Below are 25,794 nucleotides of genomic sequence, written 5' to 3'. Positions count from 1 at the left end.
TTATATCTCACTAAGTTTGATTCATGGGTGTCTAGGAATCTGTCTCTTAGTAATATGGTCTTTAAAAAATACGGATACAACACCACAGTTCACATGTAGTCTAAAAAAATCATGTTAAGTGCAAACACCAGTATGGAAGGAGTGATTGTGCTTTTTGCTCTTTTAAACCATGTTTCAGTAGTACTAGACGCACAAATGAGCTATGTATACAGAAGGGCCTTGAGGTCAGACTGTTTGTTATTTAGATTCCTAGGGTTGAGCAACACTACAGTGATATTGTCTGGTGCTTGATTTAGTTTTATTTTTATGATGGGAGATCCATTAGCTAGACTCTACCTAAAAAGAGACTGAGGGTGCGGCGAGGGATTTTAACCAGTATGCAGAAGCCTTGGAATTGGAGGTGCAAGCCATCCCTGGTGTAGCAGGTAGGGATGTGCTGCAGCTGATCTTAAACTGACTTCCCTTCAAGTGACCTCCTTTACTCATCCAGTTGTTACAACCATTCATCATTTCTTTATATCTCTTCATTGTTCTTGGAGAAGAAAGGATTCTGTTCAGTTCCAGAGTATTTCCTATATTAGTGACATGTTTGGAGAATTCAGTAATTTCTCTTTGGATATCCCATGGGGTTTTGCATGCAAGATTGTTTGCACCCATGTGGGCCACTGCCATATTGTAGTCATACTTGCTGAGCTTAATGGTCTTGAGGGTCCTTGAACTACTAGAGATCTTGGCACCTGAAACATTACTCACTGTCACAATTTTTGTCCAGCCTTGTGAGGTTAGTCTGTGTGCCTGACTATGGGGTCACCAATCAGTTTTATTAGAAGATGATTTATGTGTATTGAGTTTGGAGCAAGTTTTTTCCTCATGACTATCTGCTGTGGATGTAGTGGTATGTATTGTCTCCTTTGATTTATGCTGGTCTTAGACTTGTATGACCTTGGAGGCTTGGGCAATGACTTTTTTTACAGCCTTAGAGTATTATAATGTTCCAGGTATTTGTGTAGAGTGCTGTGAAGATGTGTGGTGCTTATAGATGGTGTTCTCAGATAGTTTGGAGTAAGGCAGGTAGTACATTATCTATGAGCATCAGGTAAGTGCTATAATGCTGGGATGTAGCATTTGCCTGATGCCCACAAGCAAATGTTATACTAAGCGCTATACTGTCTAAGCACATCAAGTGCTATGAGGCTGGTAATTGAGGGAAGACAAGCTGATACTGACCTTTCATTTAGTCCAGTAGTGTAAAAATATAGGATATAAAGGGTAACTATTTGAACCTGCTAGAGCAAGTCCTGAAATATGGAGACTGAATGCTTAAAGAATGGACTTACATATACTGAGTCCAAGATGCCATTTATCAGAATATTCACTTTTCTCTGAGGTATGGCTATCTTGAAGTTTGTATATATAAGTTTGGGGGGGGGGGGGGCACAGCAAAAAGAAGTTTAAAGAAGAAGAGTGATTTTTGAGATTTGTTCTTCTCCTGTGTTTTTGGTCTTTTTTCCGACTTGTCAGCACCCAGCATTTTGAGTGCCCACATTTCATTAGGGAGCCAATATAAAGACTTGTGTGTGCAGTATGATAAAGGAAATGTTGAAAGAGCAGGGTTTAGTCATCAGCAGAATTCAGAAACGTTTGTACAGCAGCAGACAACTTCTACTGTCCTATAAGGATCATGTTTATGTTTTCATTTTTTGAAATTATGATGATCTGTATAGATATATCTTTAGAGGACTGCAGCCTTGTGCAGATATTTGCCAAATACTTGACCCTACCCTTTCTTTTTCCAGAGATACAGATATTGTAACTAATAAGGTCCTTGCTCAATTAAAATCACGTTACCAGATCAGTCACCTCTTTTCCCTCACAGCACTCAGGGCCATTGCTAAAAATATTTTATTACCCAGACTGGAATATATCCTTCCTTTTCTTATCAAGCATTTATCCCACAATAGTCACAGAATACAGACTGCTGAGAATAAAATCGACAGATTCTTTATATTAGCAGAAACCCAGATGTACCACTTCAGTTTGCTGTAATCTAATTTACAAGGTCCAAAAACATGGTCACTGTCCCCCTTTAAGAGTGAAACTACCATTGCAAGACAAACTTGTATACTCAGAAGTACACAAGACAACAATTTCTCGCTAGTGTGCCTTCTCTTTAAAACTGCTGTAGGTGAGATAGTCTTCTCTAGACTGGAATTTTCTACCTGGAACCATCTACCTACGTCATCAAAAAATCTAGAAACCATTAAAAGCTTCAAAGAGACACTTAAAAGAGCATGTATTTACTTAATCTGCCTGCAGCTGCTGCCCTGTCACGGGTTAGTAACTTACCATCTCACATCATGATAAAAGAATACATTTAAGAAACTTTTCTCACCCTCTTAATGTGGTGCATTTCACATGTATATAGAAGTTTATGTATTATATATATAATTGCAGTGTATTTTATGCATGTCTGAGCTTACATTTTGTATATATTTTTCTTTTGTTATACACACTAAATGAATCTTTTTACTCTTATCCTATCTGCATTGAATCTTACCATTATGCTTTGAATTTTGCTATGCACTCATTCTGTGTATAACATTTTTGATTAGAAAAAAACATGATTTATTTTCTGCTCTTTGAGCTTTGGATGTGGCTGAAATCAGTCAATACATCGGTCCAATTACCCATTTAACAAATAGTAAATAAAATAATAAATTAATAAAAATGTTGGAAAATTTTAAGACCACTTTAGCCTGGTCCCTGAAAATAATGATCCTGGTGAGTCATCTAAAAACATCAGTCTTATTTTAGAGTACTGTAATCTTTACTTTGAATTATTTGTGCCTTTAGCTTAAACTTTCCCTTTTATATTAACCTGAATATGTAGTAGTATTAATAATAATAATCATTTTTCTAAGTATCTTATAAGCATTCATTATCGAACAGCTGCCAATTCCATTATCAGACGTTGCTCTATGTTGTTTGTCTTTTCGGCTTTTCCCAGTTAGGGGTCGCCACAGCGGAATTCCGGTCCGCTAATGATTGGCAGTCGATTTTTATGGTGCAGAGTTGCCAGCCCGACACCCAACCTTCAGCGAAGGCACGCCCATTCACGCATGTCTTTCGGAGGCCATTCGACCGCGGGGAGGACATGCAGAATCCACACAGAAGGCACTCCAGCCGAGAATCGAACAGGAGAACCTCTTGCTGTGAGGCAACAATGCTACCGCTGTACCACCACGACTGTCAGACGTTGCTCTATGTAAATACTGTAAATAGCTATGCTATTGCATAAGCTGCTCCATGTAAGTATTGTAAATAGCTATTATCTGACTGTACACTTTGTTAAATATATTGTATACTTTGTTATACTTAGTAATCTACATGAAATCGGTAGTTTGGGTATTTGATGGGTTGTAATCTTCATGTCATTTCTGCTTCTGTGCAAACATTGTGTATTCTATCTTTACTCACTTTCAAAAGCATTTGTATTTTGCAACTTCTACTACACTGTTCTGTATAATCTTTAACTGTATTTCAGTGTTTTTGGAGCTTTTCTCCCCGAGCTGCCACTGAAAACGGGCTCCCTGAGCCCAGTGGACTTCTCCAGTAATCAAACTGGAAATAAATAAATAAATAAACTGTGGTCGTAGCATAGCAGAAATGCTGGTGCTTTTGTTACTAGTCCAAGTGTTTCAGGCATTGTATGTCACTACTTAGATCTGTCTCTATAAGTTATTTTTGTAGTGTCACTTAAAGTAGTGACCTAGCCTAGATAAATAACTTGAGATTGGAGCTGTAGTACTAATTGTGAATGTTGGTGTCATATTTCTGATGCATAGTGGCTCCCTCACAGTCTCACACCACCTGCTTTGACTATAACATTAATGCGTTATTTTGCTAAATAAACTGTCTTGAACTACTCATCAGAAGGTTATCACCAAGTAAAACAATGTTCTTTAACGACTCTCAAATTACGGAATGAAGTTAGTTGGACAACAGGGAAGCAGATGAATGCCTGCGTTTCTTGAAGGGGAATTAAATCAAAAGGAAATACAGGTGGTGGGCAACATGTATTTTACAGTATTCTGTCAAGGGCTGACCGATATGCTACCTTAGTTCTGAAGTGGTAGTGTCCATGTTGCTTCTGTAAGTCTGAACCAGTAACCATCTGCAGTGATTCTGATGTAATACTGCTGTTATGGGAGACAGTATGCATCATGTAAGTAGCCCCTTGTACATCAAAATATTAATACGTTGCTGTAAAGCAAGTGTAGTGGTAATAGCATCATTCTTCGTTCTCAGCAGAGAATCAAATCCTTTACAGCAAGCGTACTTTTTGTAATTACTCTTGTTCCCCTTTTCCCCCAATGAAACTGTAGTTTGTTATGATCTGTGTTTTGTCTTGTAACAAAAGGATTTCAATTACTGTTTTCCAGGAATCATTCAGATGGTATCATGCTAAAATTGGCTGGAAATAACCATTTAACACCAGTGCAGAAGATTACAGATGATGATGTCATGGTACTTGCTAAAATTCTCTACAATAACACATTTGTGACAGGTACATTTACTTTCCAATAATTGTAACAAGTTTTCATTTTAGAGTACTATCAAGCCTTCCAGAAAGACATTAACATGTTTAAAAGCAAGTAGACTCATGCTGAGTGTGATCTGTTAAGAAAAATGGATGCCATCATCCTTGTCTTTCAAGTCTTTAGAAAAGATTTTTGGCCTGTTGTCCTCCTCATGAAGCCTATTCTGGCTTTTCCCCCCAAGCAGTAATCATCTTAACTGCACTATTTTTGCTGGTATTTTTTTTTTTATTTGATTCATGGGTTTTCATAGATACTTACTAGGCAATTGATCTGTGAGGATCTTCAGATGTTTAGCCTGCATCCTTATGAAATTTATATTTTAAGTATAAAAGACCTAGAGCCAGGCAGAACATTTACATGTTACCCCAACCCTTAATGGAGAAGGGTGTTAAACCAGATATAAATTTGTGGTTTCCCTTCCATTCATACAGATTACACCTAAACAAAGTAAGATACATACTTTGCTTTATGTCAGTAGGAAGATGATTACGGAGAAGTGGGATTCTCTGTGATACATATCTCTCCCACCAATATAGTTTATTTATATATTCTATCTCTTGGGCAGGTGTTTATGCCACCATTGGACTTGTTGGTATGCAGTAAGTCTGCAAGGATGAGGTCTGTTGAAGCTGTTTGGGTGAGGTAGAGATGTCCTCTCAGTAGCCTGTAAAATGCCAAGAAAAGGGACAGGGCTTTGAGGTGGTAGGTGTAGCTTTTATGATTTAGGCCTTTGATTTTCTTGGTGAAAATGCATTGTGGTCATTCAAGTTATATCAACAGATTAATAAGTACATACATAATGGGCCATTATACTCAATGAATGGTAATATCTAGTGGAATGATCACATCCCCAACCTGGATACAATACCCTTACTGATGAGCTGTTCAGTGAAGGACTTTTTTTTTTTTACAATAGTGGATACATGATGATCAGACAGTTTGTTGTCCACATAGGTTCTAGGTCCCTAATTACTGGATCAGTTTTCACGGGTATGTTGTCAGTTTGACAGTTACAGGGAAGTCATTCTTGTTGAATGCTATCATTATACATTTTCTAATATTTAGTTTTAGGTGATAGTTTTGACATCGACTGTTTGCTTGGGAAAGGCCCTTTTGGAGGATATTGGTGCCTTCTGGAGAAATTCTGATGGCCTCAGGTTTAAAGTAATTTACAAATGTGGTCAGCCATAAATCCTTAACATTCGCTTTGACCTCTGAGAAGTAAATCTCAAAGAGGAGTAGCCCAAGCACTGAACCATGCACTACACAGCTAGTGACAGGTCTTTTGGAGAAGGTACAGCCAAGTACCCCAACTACTTAATTTCTATTTGTGAGCCAGTTTGCTGTCTAATGAGTTTTGTAGGGATTTGTAAAGAGCTGGATGAGTTTATCAACTATACGTGAGTGTGTGATGGTGTTGGTCACCTTTACAAGGCTTAGATGTGTGGTGTGTATTGATTTTTCCCTCATGCACTGCTTCAGCTTCAGTAACCTTCTGGAAGAACTTGACTAAGTTAAGTAGTCAGGATATGCCCTTGACAAAACTGAGCGGTCTAGGGGCAAGAGTTTGTAGGTTGCCTATATTTTTATTTATTAATTCCATAATGATCCTTTCCATATCATTACAGATACGACTGGTCAGTCTTATGGGTCTGTAATTACCTGGGTCCATTGCTGCCCTGCCTTTGTGCAGGGAATGGTTGTTGCTACCCTCCATTTGTCTTTTACAAAGCTGGGCATACACAGGACATCAAAAGTCACCCATCACAAAGTCTGTTGGAAGGCTGATGCTGAATAACCTCTGTTGGGGGTTTGACAGGTCCCATTTCATACTGATCAGTAGGCACCCTGGTATGTTATCTGGTCCCATAGAAGCAGTATTCTTGGCTTTAGACAATGCTTTGAGGACTTGTTCTTGGTAGATTTGAAGGGGAATGTGAATGACGTATGTGATCTGGAATGTTAGGGCGGGAGATGGGATGACTTTAGAGCTAAATTTATTTTCTAGTACAGTGATTATGTCCTGTAGGTTTGAGTATCTGATATCATTTACTGTTGGCTCTGCACAGCACTGAGCATTGTTTGAGGTTTCTAACACAGTTAAAGAAGGCTTTGTGGTTGTCTTTAGCCTGAATGGCAATTTTGACTTCATATCCAGCTCTGATTGATTTGATCAGAGACTAGAGTACATTGTTAAGGTTAGCAATATGTTTTTTGGTCACTAAAGACTTACATTTATTTTTATGTGCAATGAGCTTTTTTGTTTTATTGTAGATCATGTTTATATTCGGGTTCCAACCTAGGGGGTTTATTTTTAAATTTAGTATTGTATTTCCTTTGGAGAGGACAGTTGCATCTGTGCAGCTATTTACATGTGCATAGAATTTGGTGGTAAAGGATTCAGTATATGAAGAAGGTTCATCAGTTAGGAGGAAATGTTCAATTTAGCCAATTTATCACTCTACTTTAATAGATTAGCATTAGTATAATTTCAGAGTTGTCTCATACTGGTGAGAATTAAGTTTGATTGTGTTACATAAGGTACATGTGCTAGAAAAGAGTAACAAAGTCTTCAGATACTGTGTCATAGAATTAGTAAATTGACTTTTCAAGGTCATCATGAAATTGTCAATTTATGCTGGAATATAAAGTCATGCATTTGGGAAAAAAGCTCAGTCACGCTAAAGCAACTGATTTAGAGGTTTATTTCTAATGCTATTGTTCTAATATTTTTTAAGGATCATTGAACACTAGTTCTCATTAATAGCTCCACTCAATCAACTTACCAAATAATGGTAGTATTTCTAAACACCAACTGCAAGCAAAAATGCGAAATAATGTAGCTAATGGCACTTGAACTTGAAAAACAGGAAAACCATTTTCAGTAGACCCATTATTGTTACTTCAGTGCTGCAATAAAATTGAGGGAAAATGTTCAACAGACTGCCTTACTGCATATGCATAGTAGTGCCCTGCTACCCTATCTATGGCAGTCTACCACAGCTCAGAGCTCCTTACTCTGCCTGTATTTGGTTGTGATGGACCAATCACCTGAGAGTACAGGGACTGCCTTTCAGACCCACAGAAAGAGCCCTTACCCCTTCCAGTTTTCTAGTGCCACAGTAAGAGAAAGATCTCTGAGAAGACTGCTCCTTTTTCTGGATTTTCAATTGTTGAGCTCTGATAAGAAACTGTTTTGGGTTTTGTTTCATCTCTCTGCCTTTTTCTGTCAGTGTTTAAATACTGACTGTTTTTTTTTTCATTTCTAACTAGAAATTTTGAATATACTTCTGTTTTTACTTTGACTAGTAAAGTAAGGCCTATGCACTTGATTAAAAGCTTCATTCAGAAGTTTTGACAGGAAAACTTACAAATATTGCAGTTTTTTTTCTTTTTTTGGGTTATGATTTTTTTGAGGTGATTGAGTTGGATTACAGCATTTTTTTCAAATGCCTTTATTGAATTATCAATTCTGACATAGACAAATTTACATTCATATAAAAGTAATCGAACTATCTTAAAATCACAAACACTATACTTCACACATATTGAGATATATCATATAACCTAAGTAATACTGCATAAATTATTCAATTCCTGCCTTTTTTAAACAAGAAACATCTTTATTAAAATATCACTTACTACATAGGCAGTCATACATTTATATAAATGAAAATAAACCACACCAACATGATCCTAGTTGCAAGCATTTTACATCACAAACCATACTGACACACTTCCAGCTGCAAACATTATACATTGCTTATAATCTACCCAGTCTTTCTCACTCAAACATTACATAGCTCATTTAGGTTCTGACACTTTTTAAACCTCAGTCTTCCCTCGTGTGTATTTTTCTCACAATTCACGTTTTTCCTATGTAGTTTGCTCCTACCCTTTTCTAAAGATTTTAATTCCAGTTGTTTTATCGCTGTTACTATATTCACTACTTCCAGTATAGTTGGTTTAGGTTTTGATTTACATTTTCTAATAATTACTTTTTTGGCAGCTACCATTATTAGACACGGCAAGCAAGGCCTTACCATGTCTAGGCAATTCTGATTCTGTATCATAGCTCAGAAAAATCCTCTCCCTCATCAGACCAATCTCCCCACCAAGCATCTCCGACAGTGCATCCCGCAGGGAATCCTTAAAGTCTGCCAACTCACTGCACTCTCAGAAATTATGTTTGCAATTACCTCTTTCTTCCCCTTCATACCTCCAACATTTGCTGTCTGACTGAGGAAAATTTCTTTGGAGTCTGCTTGGGGTATAAAAATATCTATGTAAACATTTCCAGGCAAAAATCCTACATCTTCTAAAATTTGTTGCATATTTTGGAGACATACTCATGTCATCCCATTGTTTCTTTGTGAATTGCTTATTCAGTCCCTCTTCCCAATCCTTTCTCACCTCCTCTGATCGGTTCTTATAGTTATCATGCAGTAGTTTATATGCTGTACTAAATTATTCCTTTTTTAATGACAGCTTCTGTTCTAGATTCTGTCAAAAACTCTACCAGTGCTGGTCTTTCATTTAGAACCCCCCCCCCCCAATTATTTCTCTTTGCCTATACTCCGATATCAATCCCTGATAGGGAAGGTGATCTCTAACCTGTAGTCCAAATAAATTCTTAGTGTCTTCATATTATATCAGCTTTCCTCGTAGTTATTTGCGCCCAATACCTTGGTTCTTTGCCAGTTTTCTCCAATAAATTCCAGCCCCCTCTTGCCTATTGTCTGTATTCCTAATTGCAGTCATCCCTATTGGCAGACTGTCCTTTCTCCATTTCCATGTCGGTTTAGTTCTTAGAATACTTTCTGCTACTTTATGGATATAATATTCTGTATGATTATTGTTATTCTCCTTAAAATACTGCATCCAAAAACCCAGTCTCTCCTTGTTTCTTGAGCTCCCCCCCATTTCATTATTATCCCTTTCCACTTTGAATTATAGTGTTCTGCTTGTGCTATTTGTAGGAGTCTTAACTGTGTAGCTCTGAAATACCCCTTCAAATTGGGCAATCCCAGTCCGCCCTGTTCTACTGAAAGAATCAGCTTATCCTACTTGACTCTTGCCATCTTCCCCCTCCCAAATAAAGTCCTTCAGCTCTTTATTAATTGCTACCTACAACTTCTCCTCTGATTGATGAAAATATGCCTGACCTGTGTATAAGACTAAAGGTACACTTAGCATTTGAACTGCTTGTATCTTGTTATCCATATCCATATAAGAAAGCTTCTATTTTTCTCAGTTTTTGTATTATCTTTTGTTTAGTCTCTTCCCACATATCTTTAACTGCCCCACTAGAATCATTTTAATCCATACTCCTAAATATTTCATTTTATCATGTGCCCATAAATATGGGTATTCCTGAACTAGTTCATGTGTGGGCACATAATTTACCACTATTGCCTTTGTTTTAGCTTCATTAATTTTGTATCCCGAAAGAATCTGAAACAGTCACAAAATTTTCCATGACACTGTAATGTCTTTTTCTGGTGTTGTCCGGTATAAAGTAATATCATCTGCAAATAAGGTCAGCTATTCTTGACTACCATACCAATTATATCCTTGAATTTCTGAGTCCCTTATTTTCTTTGCCAGTGGTTCTAAGTATAATCCAAATAATAAAGGGGAAGGAGGACACCCCTGCCTGGTTCCTCTGCTCAAGCAAAAATTATCAGAGAGGAGCCCACCCACTTTAATCTTTGCTTCCAATCCCTCGTATACCCTGCAAATCAACCTTATAATTTTTTCAGGAAATGCAAATGCTTCCATTGCCCTGCTCATAAGGTCCCAGCTTACTCTGTAAAATGCTTTCTCTGCATCATGACCCACCAACAACAATGGTATTTTCTTACATTCTGCTTCCATCTGCCTCATCAGTGTTCTGTTAATGTTGTAAAATGTTTGCCACCCCTCCACAATACCTCATTGATCCATATATGTCAGTTTTGGCATTACTGTTACCATTCTTTTAGCCATTTTAGACATGAACACCTTATAATCATGTTTGTTTGGTTTTTTTAGAATGGTGGAGGAAGCAGAAGGGAAGGAAATGTGGGATACAGTTTAAAAAGCCCGTGAAAGTGGTGCGAGGCCAAGAAGGAAAACGGTGGGTAGGGGGCTGGTGAGGAATCGTGCAGAGGAACGGTGGGTTGGACAATAAAATAAGAGGGTTGGCAAATCTAAAGTGTGGCTTTGTCAAAAAGCTTAAACTGGTTAATTAAGAGTAGAGTAATAAGTAATATAATAGTATAAAGATTTTACGGCTAAGGAGTAAAAAATAAAAGTGAAAGCAGTCGGTTGAGACAAATTTCTCACTAAAAGAAAATTCAGAAGAAAGAAGCTAGCAGTTAATAGGATGGAGGGCCTAAAATAAATTTTTAAAATTTTTTTTTATTATGAAACATTGGGTAAGTGGAACATAGTTTATAAAGCCCGTGAAGGAAACCCACGAAGAAAGTGCACTGTCTAGGAGTCAAGCGGAGGGGGGGGTGCTTCACACTGAGGAACGGACCAATAAAACAAAAGGGAGAGCTTTTGGAGTCAACATGTGAGTTAGAAAATAAGCCTAAAATAGTTAATCTTGAGCATATTACTTGCAAAATAATAAAAAAAGGAATAAAAATGAGCCAAGATCTTAACCAGGAATGAGAGGAATGGGAAGCTATGGTTTAAAAAGTCCCAAGGACCTTTCCAGGACACACGTGGCAACGACTCCCCACCCGGGACAAAGGAGGGAGTTATAATGGAAGACGCTATGCACAAGTCAGAGGTAGCTCACAAAATCAGGGTTCCAGGGATTCATTCCCTGGTAACTCCTATCAGCGCTCCTGAATGGAGGCCCAATTGACATCCTGTGGAGGCAGTCAGGGGATGATTATCCCTGCTCCTATCTGCCTGGCTAAGTATAACAACAGATGACTGGGTGCAGAGGATTATAACCAGAGGTGACAATATCCCATTTTCTAAAAGAATCCCAGATGTTTCACCCAGTCTCAGGGATACAGCAATCCTAGAAATTCAAAAATTCAAGAGAGTCATCCAAGCAGTCTCACCAGACCAAATAGGATCCGGTGTTTACTAAAGATTCTTTTTAGTGCCAAAGAAAACAGGGGACTGGAGACCGATTTTGGATCTCAGTGTGCTGAACAAGTCAGCTCAACAAACCAAATTCCAGATGGTTATGGTTCAGTCTATTCTTCCATTCTTGGGAATGATGATTGGATATGCTCAGTAGATCTTCAAGATGCGTATTATCACATAAAAATTAACAAGCAGTCCAGAAGATTCTTGCACTTCCAGCTGGGAGCCAGTCATTATCACTTCAGAGTCCTGGCCTTTGGTCTCACCACAGCCCCGAGGGTGTTCACCAAATGCATGGCAGTGGTAGCAGCTCACTTCAGATTGCAAGGATTCCATGTGTTTCCATACATAGATGATTGGCTCATTATCGCACCCACCAGGCATCTACTGTTGCAGGCAAGGAAATACGTTCTTCAAGCTTGCTGCTTGCTGGGGATCACTATAAACTATGAAAAATCCCACCTAAAGCCAACACAGCAGGTAGAATTTATAGGAGCGGTATTAAACACAAACACCGGTATCACTTCTCTTCCTCCAGAAAGACTTCAAAGAATAAAATTACATGTCAGCCATATTATCTGCAGCAAAAAAGTGATTGTAAGACTGTTGTTATAAACTTTAGGATCAATGGCAGCCGCCATTACTTTAGTTCCCCTTGCGAGATTTCACATGCTAATCCTACAGTTGCTCTTGGTGTCACAGTGCTCTTTACTGAATCAGCATATGTCCCATCAGGTGTTGATCACACATTTATGCAAGAAAGACCAGAATTGGTAGCTTCCCTCCAACAAAATTTTGTAGGGCCTACCCTTTGTCCCTCCTCAAGCCCAAGCCATAGTGACCACAGATGCATCCCAGATGGGGTGGGAGGGGGGCATTATCTGGGAAAGACAGTCCAAGGTACTTGGTATCAGTTAGAGACCAATTTGCACATTACTGTTCTAGAAATGAGAGAAGTGGTTTTGACGTTGCAAGCATTCCAAGAAACCCTCTGCTTGGGAACAATTGCAATCCAAATGGACAACATGTCAGTTGTTTGGTATATCAACAAGCAGGGGAACCAGGTCTTACCTTCCTTGTTGAGAAGCACTCAGGGTATGGTAATGGGCAATTTCATCCAACTGCTTTCTAATTGCAATGCATATTTCTAGGAGCTCCAATGTGATTGCGGACAAATTGAGCAGGAGCATCCTAATGCCTCATGAGTGGTCTCTCAATCCTTTGGTGATGGAAAGAATATTCCATTAATGGGGCCAGCCCTGCTGTGATCTCTTTGCATCCTCTCTGAACAACAAGTGCAGCAGCTACTTTGCCCTATTCCCCCAGCCAGAGGAGTCACTGAGAGATGCTCTCCTTCATGATTGGCCCTCTGGTCTACTGTATGCCTTTCCCTTGATACCTCTAATTCCCCATTTTCTGAAGAAAGCCAGCAGGTCAAAGAACAGGATAAATATCATTGCCCCATTCTGGCCTTGACAGATATGGTTTCCCTTTCTTTGGCCTCATCTAATTCGGTAACTTGCACCCTGGACTCAGCTGCAGACCTCTTGTCCCATCTAGAGGGACTCATTCATCCGAATCTTCAAAATCTCAAGCTCATTGCATTGCTTCTCTAGTTTTAGTGATTGTCAGGCGTACTAGTCTCACTGCCCCAGTTCAATGAATTGTTCTTACCTCACATAAAACTTCGACTAGAAGATTATGCAGCAGCAAGTGGCAAAAATTTTCAAAATGAGCTACAGACAATAATATTGACCCATATTCTGCAACAGTTAAGGTCTTAGAATTCTTAGCATTGCTTTTTGATGCGTGAGCATCCTCCTCAACCATACAAGTACATCTAGGTGCAATTTCCAGCTTTCATAATGGTTTAAGTGATACAGCTCTAATGTCCCACAAACTTTGTAAAGATTTTATAAAAGAAACCTTAATTCTCAGACCTCCATACAAGGATCCTTCCACACCTTGGTACTTGAGTCTGGTGCTGTAGTCTATAATTTATTCCCCATTTGAGCCAACTGCAAATTTTGATTTGAAGTAGTTATCTTGGAAAATCTTATCTTTTATTGCTCTTACTTCCACTTGGAGAATATCAGAACTACAAGCCTTATCTTGCAAGCCTCCTTATCTAATCTTCCATAAAGACAGGGTGTCCTTGTGAACTAATCCATCCTTTCTACCAAAAATAGTGCCTGAGTCAAATATCAACCAGATGATGCAACTTTCCGTATTTTCTCCAAAATTTTCAAGTAAGGGTGAATATTATCTACATTTGTTAGATGTTCATAGACCATTACATTTTTACCTTCACAGAACAAAATAATTCAGAAAATCTGACCAGTTGTTTGTTTCCTTTTCTCCTACTACTCTGGGGAAATCAGTTTCCAAGGTTACTCTGGCTAAATGGCTTAAGGATCGTATTACCATAATTTATAACAAAAGGAAAGCACAACCACCAGGCCCTGTAAAGGCACACTCAACAAGCAATTTTTCATTTCAGAGCTTCTATGAAAGATATCTGTGCAGCGGCTACTTGGGCATCCCCGCATACCTTTATTACTCATTACAAGCTGGATCTGGTCTCTAGGGTACAAACATGATTTGGTTCGATGGTGCTCAGGAATATACTTTCGTGAGACCTCCCAAGATGTAGCTAGCTGGGGACTCTGTCCCACAGTCAAGGATTAAGTGAAGATTCACAACATCTCATAAAGAAGTTATGTCTTACCATAATATTCCATCTGTGTTGTCAAGTCTTCAGTTATCCTTGACATTCCCTTCCTCCTTCCCCCTGCCTTTTGGTGGAATGGATCTGTCCCAATAAATTAAATTTTCTTTTATGAATACAGATATGGTCTCTGATCTGTTATTTTCTGTCTGTCACTGTCTTGTGCAAACTTGATCTGAGGTAATCCTGAGAGGAGCATTATGGGTAAAGCTGAGCTCGAAAGTTTTTGGAAGGCACGAGCTGGAATAACGACTGAGCTGGTTCCGAGATATGGAACCAAACCCCACAGTCAAGGATAAGTGAAGATCGACAACACAGATGAAACATTATGGTAAGATATAACTTATTTTGTTTTGGGAGTGTAACGAGCTGGCAGACTTTAAGGATTCTCTGCGAACCTCTCTATCAGAGATGCTGGGTAAGCAGATTGGATTAACTGGGGAGATGATTTTTCTGAACTATGATACAGAATCTGAATTGCCTAGACATAGTAAAACCTTGCTGAGTCTAACTGTGGTGGCTGCCAAAAAAGCAATTGCTAGAAAATGGAAATCAAATTCTGGACCAACTTAACTAGAAGTAGTGAATACAGTAACAGAGATAAACAACTGGAATTGGGATCTTTAGAAAAGGGATGGAGCAAACTACATAGAAAAAAATGGGAATTGTGGGAACAATATATGCAGAGAAGGAAAGAGGTTTAAGAGGCAGGATTTGAATGAGCTTAACTGACAGTGACTAGATAGATGATAAGTGATGTGTAATGGTTGCAACTACAGTTATTTCAGTGGTGTCTGTGATGTATAATGTTTGCATCTAAAGTGGTGTCAATGTTTGTTTTTTTATTTATATAAATGTAAAATTGCCTATGTTATACGTAATAATTTAATAAAGATGTTATTGAAAAGAAGAAAAGAAAAAAAAGATGCTGTTAAACAAAACTTTCCAGATCTTTATCAGTTTTTTTTCCTCCTAGCTTCCAAACTTCCACAGGAATACCATCTATTTCTGGGGACTTTCCTGTAGATTGGTTATACATCACAATTTTTATCTCATCTCCTCCTATCCTAACCATTAGTAATTGAGCCTTATCTGCCTCTAACCTTGGCATATTTAATTCTTCCATAAACATTTCCCTTTGTATCTTTTCCTGATTTTCATGTTTCTCTGATTTATAGAGACTTTCATAGATTTCCTAAATATTTCTAATACCTCTACAGGATCTTGTTACCTTCCTTGTTGTAGGCTCCCTAAGTTTGGTGACAGCCCTTTCTACTGTCTGTTGAGTTGTTGTGCTAAATGTTTTTATGCTGTAGTGTTGTTAACATAAAACAGTTGCTTAACAGCAATCTTTCTAAGCTTGTGCATATTATCAAGGTAATCCCTTATTTTCTGCCTAGTGTTCTGCAGCTGATCCTCTTCTTCTTCTGTGATATTCCCCTTATTCTGCAATACATTTGCCAGCCCCTCTAAATAAGTTTTGTTACTTCTTAACCATAACTTATTTCCACCCTACTTTTAAACTCCACCTTAATTTTATCCCACTCCCTAGCTATATTTTCAGAAAAAAAATCTATTTTCTCTAACAGCTCCTGAATAATCCCCACTACCCACTCCTTAAATTCCTCTCTTTTCAAAAGATAGGTGGGAAAGTGCCCAATGTCTTATTTTTATTGTATTACCCTGTACTTTTATTTTAGCTGTTATTGGTGCATAATCTGAAATAGTTATTGGGTGAGTATCAAGACCTTCAGTTAAATGCACATGTTCCTGTGAAATGTAAATTCTGTCTAGCCTAGCCCAGTTTTATATCTTGGAGAATAATATGTAAATTCACTCCAAACTCCATTTACTGAATTCACATCTTCCTTGCAAAATATTTTCATACATTTCTTCAAAAATCTGCCCTGTTTTGTCATATTTTCAATTCTGGGCCCCCCAAACACATCTTCATTGCTGCAAATCAAATTCCAGTCCTACCTATAAATAATATTCCTTGCTGAAAACTGATTATTTCTCCCAGAATTTTCTTAAGTTCCATTAAAGCAGTTTTAGGTGGAATGTAAATACATGCCACTGCAATCCTCCTCCCTTGCCAGTAGCCCCTTAGCACTACAAATCTGCCATTATTATCTTCTTCTGCCACTGTTGGAGCTCCTCTTGCAATTAATACAAGTGCTTCTCATTTCCTTTGTCCCAGTTATTCTGCTGAATAACCATCCTGAAAACTTTTCTTTATCAAAGTCACATGTTCGGTTCTAAGTGTGTCTCCTGTAACATAGCTATTTGCACTCTACATTTTCAATATGGTTCACTACTCTTTCTTGTTTGCATTTATCTGTGAGGCTGTTTTCATTTAAAGACATTAAATAAAGCATCATTGTTTTGAAAAGTTATTATTCCCACCTTTTATGTATAACACCTTTTTTGTTAAATGTCTAGTTCCAGCTTTTGTGTTACATGCATATAATGTTTAGCAGGTTGAACTTTTATGCAGTAGTTTTTATCATGTCCATTTGAGCCTGTTTCACATTTTATAAAACATTTTGTTTTATTGAAAGCCCTCAAAAAAAACACACACACCCAAATGCTCCCCTAAAAACAATTACTATGTACACAAAACTATGTACACCTTCAAAAATTGAAGTTTTACCCTCCTAATAGGAACAAAAGTACCAAACTGACAGCCACACTCAAATACTTGAGTTAACCTAAAAGAAAGGCTATCCATGCTAAGACAAAAGGTGCTGCCTGTGCTTCTACTAAGTACTGATTTGTTTTGTCTTATCTCTCTTCCAGATGGGAACACTCCTGAATGTTTTCAGAGAACATTACGTACCTTGGGAAAGCCCTTGAATGTTTTCAGAGAACATTATCTAACTCGGGAAATCCATGAATGATTTCAGAGAACATTATCTCCTATCCAGTTTCTCTCTTCTTTTTTCCCCACCCAGTCACTCTCCACCAGACTGTAGCCAGTGTCTGTTTATCAGATTGTCTCCATGGAGACATGAAGATCCAGGCAGCCAGTTTCTCTTTATCAGACTGTTTCAATGAAGACATGAAGACCAGCTGCAGAATTGTTACTGAGCATACATGTATTTGCAAGAAAAAAAACTCATAATATTCAATGTTCTTTTTCATTTACTTTTCTCTTCAGACTTGTAAATAAATCAACCTGAGGTCTTTAATCCAGTCATTCTCCCATCCAAGAATGAGAAAAAGCACATTACTTTTTCTTTTATCATGCTTTTTAACCAGACTTTTTTTTTATACTACAGTGCCTAAATTTCTTAACACCGAACAAGAAGAAAGAGAGAAGGGAGAAAAAAATAGCAGCACCTGTTTATAATCCCCATTACACTTACAAATAACTGAAGGTAATGCTACTCAATGATAGAAGTCTAAACCTCAAAAAGCATTCTCTCGATGCACTCCTAAAAATGGAGAACATCGATATCTGTGCAGTAACTGAGACCTGGTTCAAGGCTCCAGAGAGCACCCCTGCAATACCAGGCTACAACTCTTACCACACTTTTCGGCCACCAAACCAGGACCGAAACACTAAAGGTGGAGGAGTGTCCATATTCACCAAGGATATTCACACCACCAGGCTAGTTGCCCAGCACAATGCATCTGAAATTCTCCAGGTGCAACTAACACTAGGTAAGACTGCAATCCAAATTGTAGCTTGCTACAGATTCCCCATCATGCCCCAAGATTCTCACTACACCTTTCTAAACATACTGGAAAATATTAAGATAGAACCAAACACCCTAATATGGGGTGATTTTAACTACCCTGCCATTAACTGGGAAAACTACTCGTGTACCAACACCTTTGCCCAATGGTTCTTGGAATTCATAAATTCCAATGCCCTGAATCAACTAATCCATAGTCCCACCAGGGGCTCCAATATCCTAGACCTGGTCATTACCAACATGGGAAATCGATGCTCCACACCTATGGTCACCCCCTCATTAGTCAGGTCTGAACCATAAACTAATCACCCTTAATATCCACATTCCACCCCCCAGTAAGGAAACCTCCATAAAAAACTTCTCCAAAACCAACTTCATGCTACTCAAGTCAGAAGTGACAAACTATATGACACCCATGCAGACGGGAACTGAAAGTTCGACTGCTGAATCCTACACTAAGGCACTGTATGTGCACATCCACTCATGCATGAATTGTGCCATCCCAAATAGAACCAAGATGCTCTCCTCCAAAAAAAGGAAGTCAATCTGGTGGTCCCCTGCCATAAACAAACTTTACAACAAAAGGAAGAAACTGTTGCAGAAAAGAGGAAAATCCCAGGATGCACAAAACTCCCTTACCAGCCTCAGTAAGAAACTGAGATCCCTCATAAAATCCTCCAAAGCAAGTTACGAAAATAAAATTGCCAAAGATTCCAAAGACAACCACAAGGCGTTCTGTAACTATGTCAAGAATTTAAATGGCAATGCTCAGATCTGCTCTGAGCTAAAACAGAATGGCATTAAATATACTGATCCTAAGGATATTGCCAATATCCTGGCAGGTCGATTCAGTGCCAACTTTACCCCCCCTCTCACCCCCTAAATGGCCCATCTCAATACCAGAAGATTGCCAAATTCTGGTAATAATGGCCACACAGGTAAAAAATGCAGTCTCCAAAGCTAAGAATACAGCATCCATGGGACCAGATGACATCCCGGGCTGTGTACTACATGAACTACAATATAAACTGGCACTTCACCTAAGTGTCATGTTTAATCATAGCCACACCTCACTGAGTGGCGCAGAGCTACAGTTATCTCACTCCACAAAGGGGGATCCACCTTGGATCCTGGAAACTACCATCCCATCAGTCTGACAAGCCTTATCTGCAAGGCCATGGAGCGTATTATCATGGAACTTATAAACAAAGACATTGGCAACCTTCATACACTGGACCTCACCCAGTTTGGGTTCGTGAAGGGCCGATCTTGTCTCCTGAACCTGATTGACTTCTTCGAATCAGTCTCCAGAGCCATGAACAAGGGTAAGGTGGTCTACACATCCTATCTAGACCTTGCCAAGGCCTTTGACACCATCTCCAACTCTGGAATCATAGATAAACTTACTAAGCTGGGCATTAATCCCTACGTCACCCAATGGGTTGCCAAATGGCTTACTGACAAAGCCCACACTGTAAAAGTAGCCAACTCCAAATCCAGCTCCAGGCAAGTGACAAGTGGAGTACCTCAGGGTTCAGTCCTGGGACCGCTCTTGTTTGGCATATACTTCTCTGAAGTACAGGCCAACACTAAGGGACTCTGGCTAACAAGGTTTGCAGATGACTGCAAACTGGGAGCCATTATTGAATCCCCAAATGATGTGGATACTCTACAAAAGGGCCTTACAGAAACAGATGCTTGGTGCCAGAGCCATGGGCTCATGCTCAGTGCCAGGAAATGTATAGTTATCCCCTTTGGGAAAAAACATGTACCCATGAATTACCACATAGGTGGCAGTACACTAAACACCGAAAGTGTGATAAGAGACTTAGGGACACAGGTGGACAGTGGTCTCAGCTTTGATAACCACATTGCCACAACAGTCAGGAAATCCTTCTATGTGGCACACCTCATCACTAAGGGCTTTTCATCCAGAAAAAAAGGAGGTCATTGTCCCACTGTACTCATCCCTCATTAGACCCATTATAGAATACAACGCCCCATTTGGTATGTACCTCTCAAGACATCTGCAACAACTGGAAAGGCCACAGAAATACCTCACTAAAAGAATCACAGGCCTAAAGCTGATGCCCTATGCTGACCGCTTTAAAAAACTCCAGCTATACTCTGTTGCATATCGTCTACTCAGAGGCAATCTCTGCTTAACATACAAGGCCATGTCAAACCCAGAGCTGTTGGACATCCTACACTTAAAGAAATCCCAATCCCTCTGAGCCACATGCTCCAGGGATCTAAACCTTGTCATCACAATAAACAAAACATGCTGGAGGGATAGGTTCCTGACCCAGAGACTCCCCAGACTCTGGAATAAACTGCCCATACATGTCAAGCAGAGTGCCTCTTTGGCCCTCTTCAAAAGGAACCTTGACGATTGGATGGGAGAAAGGAAAATCACCCCGGGGATCACTTCAGTCGCCCTGCTAGACAGGGGTCCAGGGAAGTAAATAGTGTGGGAAGAAATAGCCAGGGAATTGTTATGGCTAGGCTTGTATAGGCCCTAGGGCTGATAGCCTAGTACCAACCTATGAACCTATGAAAAAAACGTTACTTTATAACATGTAAAGAAAACCACATGTCATAAAACTAATACTATTTAAGAAAAGAAAATCTTTACTTACAGTTAACTTTCTTCCTCCTCTTCCCCTCCCCAAAGCACTTTTCTGAGCATTAATGATGTGAAGTATGGCATATGCTTTAGAGTCCCCCACAAGTCCAACAAATTCTGAAAAAAGTCCAATATTTCCAGATTCTCTTGTTCTGTCTTATTTCACAAATATAGTTATTGCATTGTAATCCCATATTCAGTTACTGGTTTTATTACTGTTGATCTCTGAAACACTGTCTCTGCTTCATTTCCAATGTACTCTTGATTCTTGTAGTCAACTCTTGTGCTCCCTTCCTTCTCTCCAACATTTTCCTCTGTGGTCTTTATTACCAGAAAAACAAAAAGCAGAATCTCCTTCTGTTTCACAGTCTTACTTTTTGTTGGACAAATGTTTGTATTTCCTCCTTAGCATGTACTTCATCAAAAAATGATTTTGTCCCTCCAGGGAAGAATACCTTGAAGACAGCTTGGTACAGCAGTTTGAATCTCACACATGCATCTGTACATTCCTTGAATAGTGGAATAAATTTGCTCCTTTTCTGTCTGGTGTACAATGAGAAATCATTCTCCACAAACACTCTGTTGTCTCCCACTTTTAGTACTTTGTCCTTTTGCTACAGTTTTGTCAGAATCAACTCCTGCTGCTGGTAGGATTGCATCTTGTATTTTTGGTTGCTTTGCTTTATTAAAAGTTTTGGTTTTATTTGAGCCGTGGTAATCATTCTTTCTTTTTGATATAATTTCAAGTACATTATTGTTAGAAAAGTCCTTACCAGCCTGTTGGACTTTTTTCTTCTGCAGATTGCTTTCTTATAGCCAGGTTTGGAGCACACACATGATGTGCCATTTCAGCTAACAGTTCCTGCTGTGAAGTACCAGTCCAGTTGCTTATTTGTGTTATTAATAAAATTAATGCATTCTGTTCCTTCCAGCTTCTCTGGTATAGCTGATAATCTCAGGTTATGTGCTCTGTCCTCTAATTATATTTTTTTGAAACATCTGTTCCTGAGCAGTCTCATATTCAGCCAGCCTTTTCTTCATTTCAACCTCTGATTTTCGCAGCTTTACCATCTCACCTGAATATCTATTTAAAGCTTCTTCCATTTTTCCAGTATTCTGTTGTTTGTGTTGATGTACTCCATCAGTGTTTTGTTTATTTTAACCAGGTATGTACACAGTTGGTCTTATGTCTTCCTGTAGGTTACTGGAAGTCATGTCTGAAGGTCGCATTGCTTTTTGCTGAGCAGCTGCAGAACTTTCTCCAGTCAATGTTTCTTCCTCAGTTTTTGTAGCTTATTTTTTTCCAGGTCTTCTGTATTTCTTTATTCCTGACATCCAGACAGTGCACTTATTAGTGAGTTGCTAAAATTTACCCATAAACGGACATCTACTGGCCTTCTCTGCTTAGTTTCTTGTTTTCACACTGGGAGAGCTAGAAACAAGTTGTTACTCAGTGTGCAGCCATTTTGGAAGTCCTCTGGATTACAGCATTTTGATTTTTTTTTTTTGTTTAAATTGCGATCTTGACATCATTTTGTATATTAAACATTTCAGTCAGGAGATTTTCATCAGTTTATGATTTATTTCTTGTCTAATACTGTTTAAGGATGTATCCATTCATTTTGACTGATACTAGCCTTTTTGTTGACAAAATTATGGGACTTTTGTGCATGTATTTTGTGCTTGGAACTGTGTTACTGAAACTATAATTTTCTTAATGCATTCTTTATTTCTGCAGGGGTTACAATTATAGACTTCAGATTGCTTTTGGTGACTTTTTGTTTTTTAAACATTTCTGACAGGAATATTTAATCAGTTTATGATTTATTTATTGTCTAATGCTGCTTAGATTGTTTTTATTCATTTAATGCTGAAATTAGCCTTTATTTGTTAAAACTGGAGACATTTTGTGACATGTATTTTGGGTTTTCAGCTGTGTTACAGAAAATATTGTCATTTTCTCATTGCAGTGTTTAGAACAGTATTCCTACACAAATAATCTTTAGACTGCTGTTTAGTAGGAAAATAGGAGGATTTGTTGATCTTTTTATTGTGCTGACCATGCAGCCATTATTTGGTATTGAGCTGGGTAGTTTCTGGTACCCTGACTTGATGGACTCAGATACAGTGCCCCACCACCATCATCTACCCTTTGTACATCTAAAAACATAGAAATAAATCAAGAAATATGCCTCAGCCTATGGTTTGTGACTCCATAGTTACCTTAAGCAGGCTATCTGACCACTCACCTTCTTTGCCTCCAGGTCTGCTGGTGTGGTGTTAGTACCACAACTATGCATGACATGAGAGTCAGACACATCCTTCAAGATTTTACTAGTGCCTGGTTCAGGTACAGGAGAACCAAACTCTTTAGGTGCAGGAGAAGACAGGGGTGCAGAATATGTTGCCAGTGCTGATACATCTCCCCTTGGGGATTCTCTGACTAGTGTAATACTTGTAAAAAAGCGACAGAAGACCCACCACATTGCAGGGCAACAGCCTTTGACTGGGTTTCCACTTGAGGTGGTGGCTATGTCTAGATCCATTGTTCATAATGTTGATTATGGGGTGCAAATCAGGGTTATGAGTAATGCCAGGGCTCATAATCCTGCTATCTGGGGATCTTGATTTTGAAAGGGATTCAGAATCTGATACTTTGGAAGAGTCAGAGTTTGATTAGATAACGTCCTCTGAGGACAAACAGGTGTAGAAAATCAAACAGATGTTTTCTTTTTTCCAAATGCTGACTAGATTTTAGGGATGTATTCAATTAGGAGCATTCTTTGGCTGCTCTTGACGTCATCAGAGTGTATATGATTTTTTGGAGGCTGATACCCTTTATGTGGTGACCTTCCCTCCATTAATCCCAGTTTTGGAGGATGTTTTTAGAAAGCTTTCAATTCTCTTCTGTTTTGCCAAAAAAGGTGTTTAAGAAATTTAGGGTGTGCACAACTGTGCCTGGTCTTCAAACCCCCTTGTCTGGGGATCCTGCTGCTGTGTCTCTGGTGACATCTTCCAACAAAAAGTCTATTTTCATCATACCCAGTCACTTCAGATAAGCTAGACAAGTAGCTAAGAATCTCAGGGAAAGAAGTTGGCACTATCCAGCATAGTAGTCTTTAAGGTGTTTAACTACCAATGTTTTATGTAGAAGTTTGTATTGAGGGGATTGTATTGTTTAGACAAATTTGTTGCATCATTACCTGCTGAGCAAAGAGTCTATGTCAGGGATATTGTGTCCAGTGTTTCTCAAACATGATTTAGAGTGCCTTGGAAGGGGCCATTACTGTTTCTAGAAATGCACTGACATCTGTGGTGATAAGGAAGAATCCCTGGTTGCACAGTCAGAACTTTTCTGATGAGTTAAAACAAGAATGTTAAGTTGTCAATCTCGCCTTCATTCTTGCTGGATGGATTCGGAGCCGATCCTCGGCTCCGACTCGGCACTTGCTAAGCTCGAGAGCTAATTTTACCAGCTCGAGGCAACCCTATATCCCATGATGCAAGGCAGAGACTACCCAGATCTCATTTGCCGCTTCGCTAACGAGGTGCCTTCTTTTACCAGCTCCAGGTAAGTGACTAGATTTGAGACTTTCAGTCTACCCCCCTTTAAATTTATATATATATATTTGTTTTTTGTTAACCTTAACGCTTACTTTAACCCTATTCCCGTTAGTGTTCCCTTTTTTTCGAGTTATTTATCCCCTTTCCCTAGCTTAGGCCTTAGGCCTTCCCCTCCCTAAATTTTTTCCTGTCAGGGATTGTTTGTGTATGACTGTGTGTTATCCCTGTTTATTTTAAATTGTTGGATTGGGTGTTTTTGTCTGTGTGTTAGTGTATTGTGTTTCCTCGACACAGTTATGTCGAAGGACACTAAGGTCTCAGGCTTCAAGAAGTGTGACTCGTGCTGTCAGAAGATGTCTCTGACAGACGGTCACACTTCTTGTGTTTATTGCCTGGGACCTTTGTACCTGCAGGACTCTTGTGCTATCTGTCATGCCTTCAGCCCAAGAGTCCTGCAGGAGCGAAGAAATAAGTTGATATTAAGAGGCTTATTAAAGCCCGAGAGCTCCCTGACTAAGTCGGCGCCGGGAAAGCCCTCGAAACCTGTTAAGCCTTCGGCAGAGAGTTCCAAGCCGTCGGCTTCTGGTTCACCCTCACCAGGGTCGAGATCGGCTCCGGCCGGAGCCGATCCTTCCACCTTAGCAGTCTCAGTATCGGCACCATCCGGCGCCGATACTGCCCAACCTAGACATTCAGTGTCGGCTCATGCTGGAGCCGATGTATCTTCGGCTCCGTTGGCTCCATCGATCTCAAAAAGAGATCTCGATCCCCTTCATTAGAGTCGATACATTCGGCTCCGAGATCACCCCTGCTCTCAGAGCGGAGCCATCGGAGCCGTTCTTCTCAGTCGTCCAGGCTGTCTGATCATGACCTCAAGAGAGTGGTGAGTAGACTATTAAAGTCTCAGGCATTGGCCCAAATACTCCATAGCCCATCTCAACAGATGGTAGCTATTTCACATCCACCAAACATTCCTCCTTCGACTCTCTTACAGAGCTCGGAGCCGGAGCTCCTCGGAACCGTCACCGTTGTAGCTTCGGAGCCGATACCACCCCTTTCGGCTCCGTCGTCCTCTGCTCCGATTTCCTCCTTGAGGCCTTCATTGGAGGGATCCGGGTGTCTGGTCTCTCTCGTCGGCTCCGAGGGGGCGAGTGGCATCGGACCCTTGTCCGACCCCGTTCTCCCTCTCGGAGCTTCGGCGTTGGTGAGCTCGGCCCCGACATCTGCCTCAGAGCCTTCCCTCTCGGTGAGGCCTGGGGTTCCTATCTCTTCGGAGCGGGAACTTTCTGGTCTCTCTGACGGGGGAGCCTTCGAGGTGATGAGGAGTGTACTAGCCCCTGGGCTTAGTCAACGGACAGTTCCATCAGCTCCTCCCACTACAGTGCCTGCTGACGTCTCTTCCCACTCTCTTGCTCCTGGACCCAGAGATCCAACGCCTCAGGTTTCCCCATTGGGAATATCTTCCTCTTCCGAGGCTTCTCC

At 39.7% G+C, this 25,794-nt stretch overlaps 1 protein-coding gene across 2 annotated transcripts in view; it reads left to right on the top strand.

Annotated features, from left to right (window-relative positions):
- The window catches only part of LRRC34 (leucine rich repeat containing 34), a 958,875-nt gene that overhangs the window by 96,718 nt on the left and 836,363 nt on the right, over positions 1 to 25,794 (top strand). Inside the window, exon 2 of one of the 2 annotated variants that reach the window (XM_044070080.1) lies at positions 4,443 to 4,567. The exons of the other annotated variant lie outside the window; for it this stretch is intronic. Coding sequence (XP_043926015.1) covers positions 4,443 to 4,567 — 125 coding nt within the window. The remainder of the gene's footprint in view (positions 1 to 4,442; positions 4,568 to 25,794) is intronic. 2 annotated transcript variants of the gene reach the window in all.

The sequence above is a fragment of the Protopterus annectens genome, chromosome 4.part1 (genome assembly GCF_019279795.1).
Source record: "Protopterus annectens isolate FY-2018-M chromosome 4.part1, PAN1.0, whole genome shotgun sequence".
Taxonomy (NCBI): domain Eukaryota; kingdom Metazoa; phylum Chordata; order Ceratodontiformes; family Protopteridae; genus Protopterus; species Protopterus annectens.
Note: the sequence above shows the minus strand (reverse complement) of the source record. Positions and strands in the feature narration are given on the sequence as shown.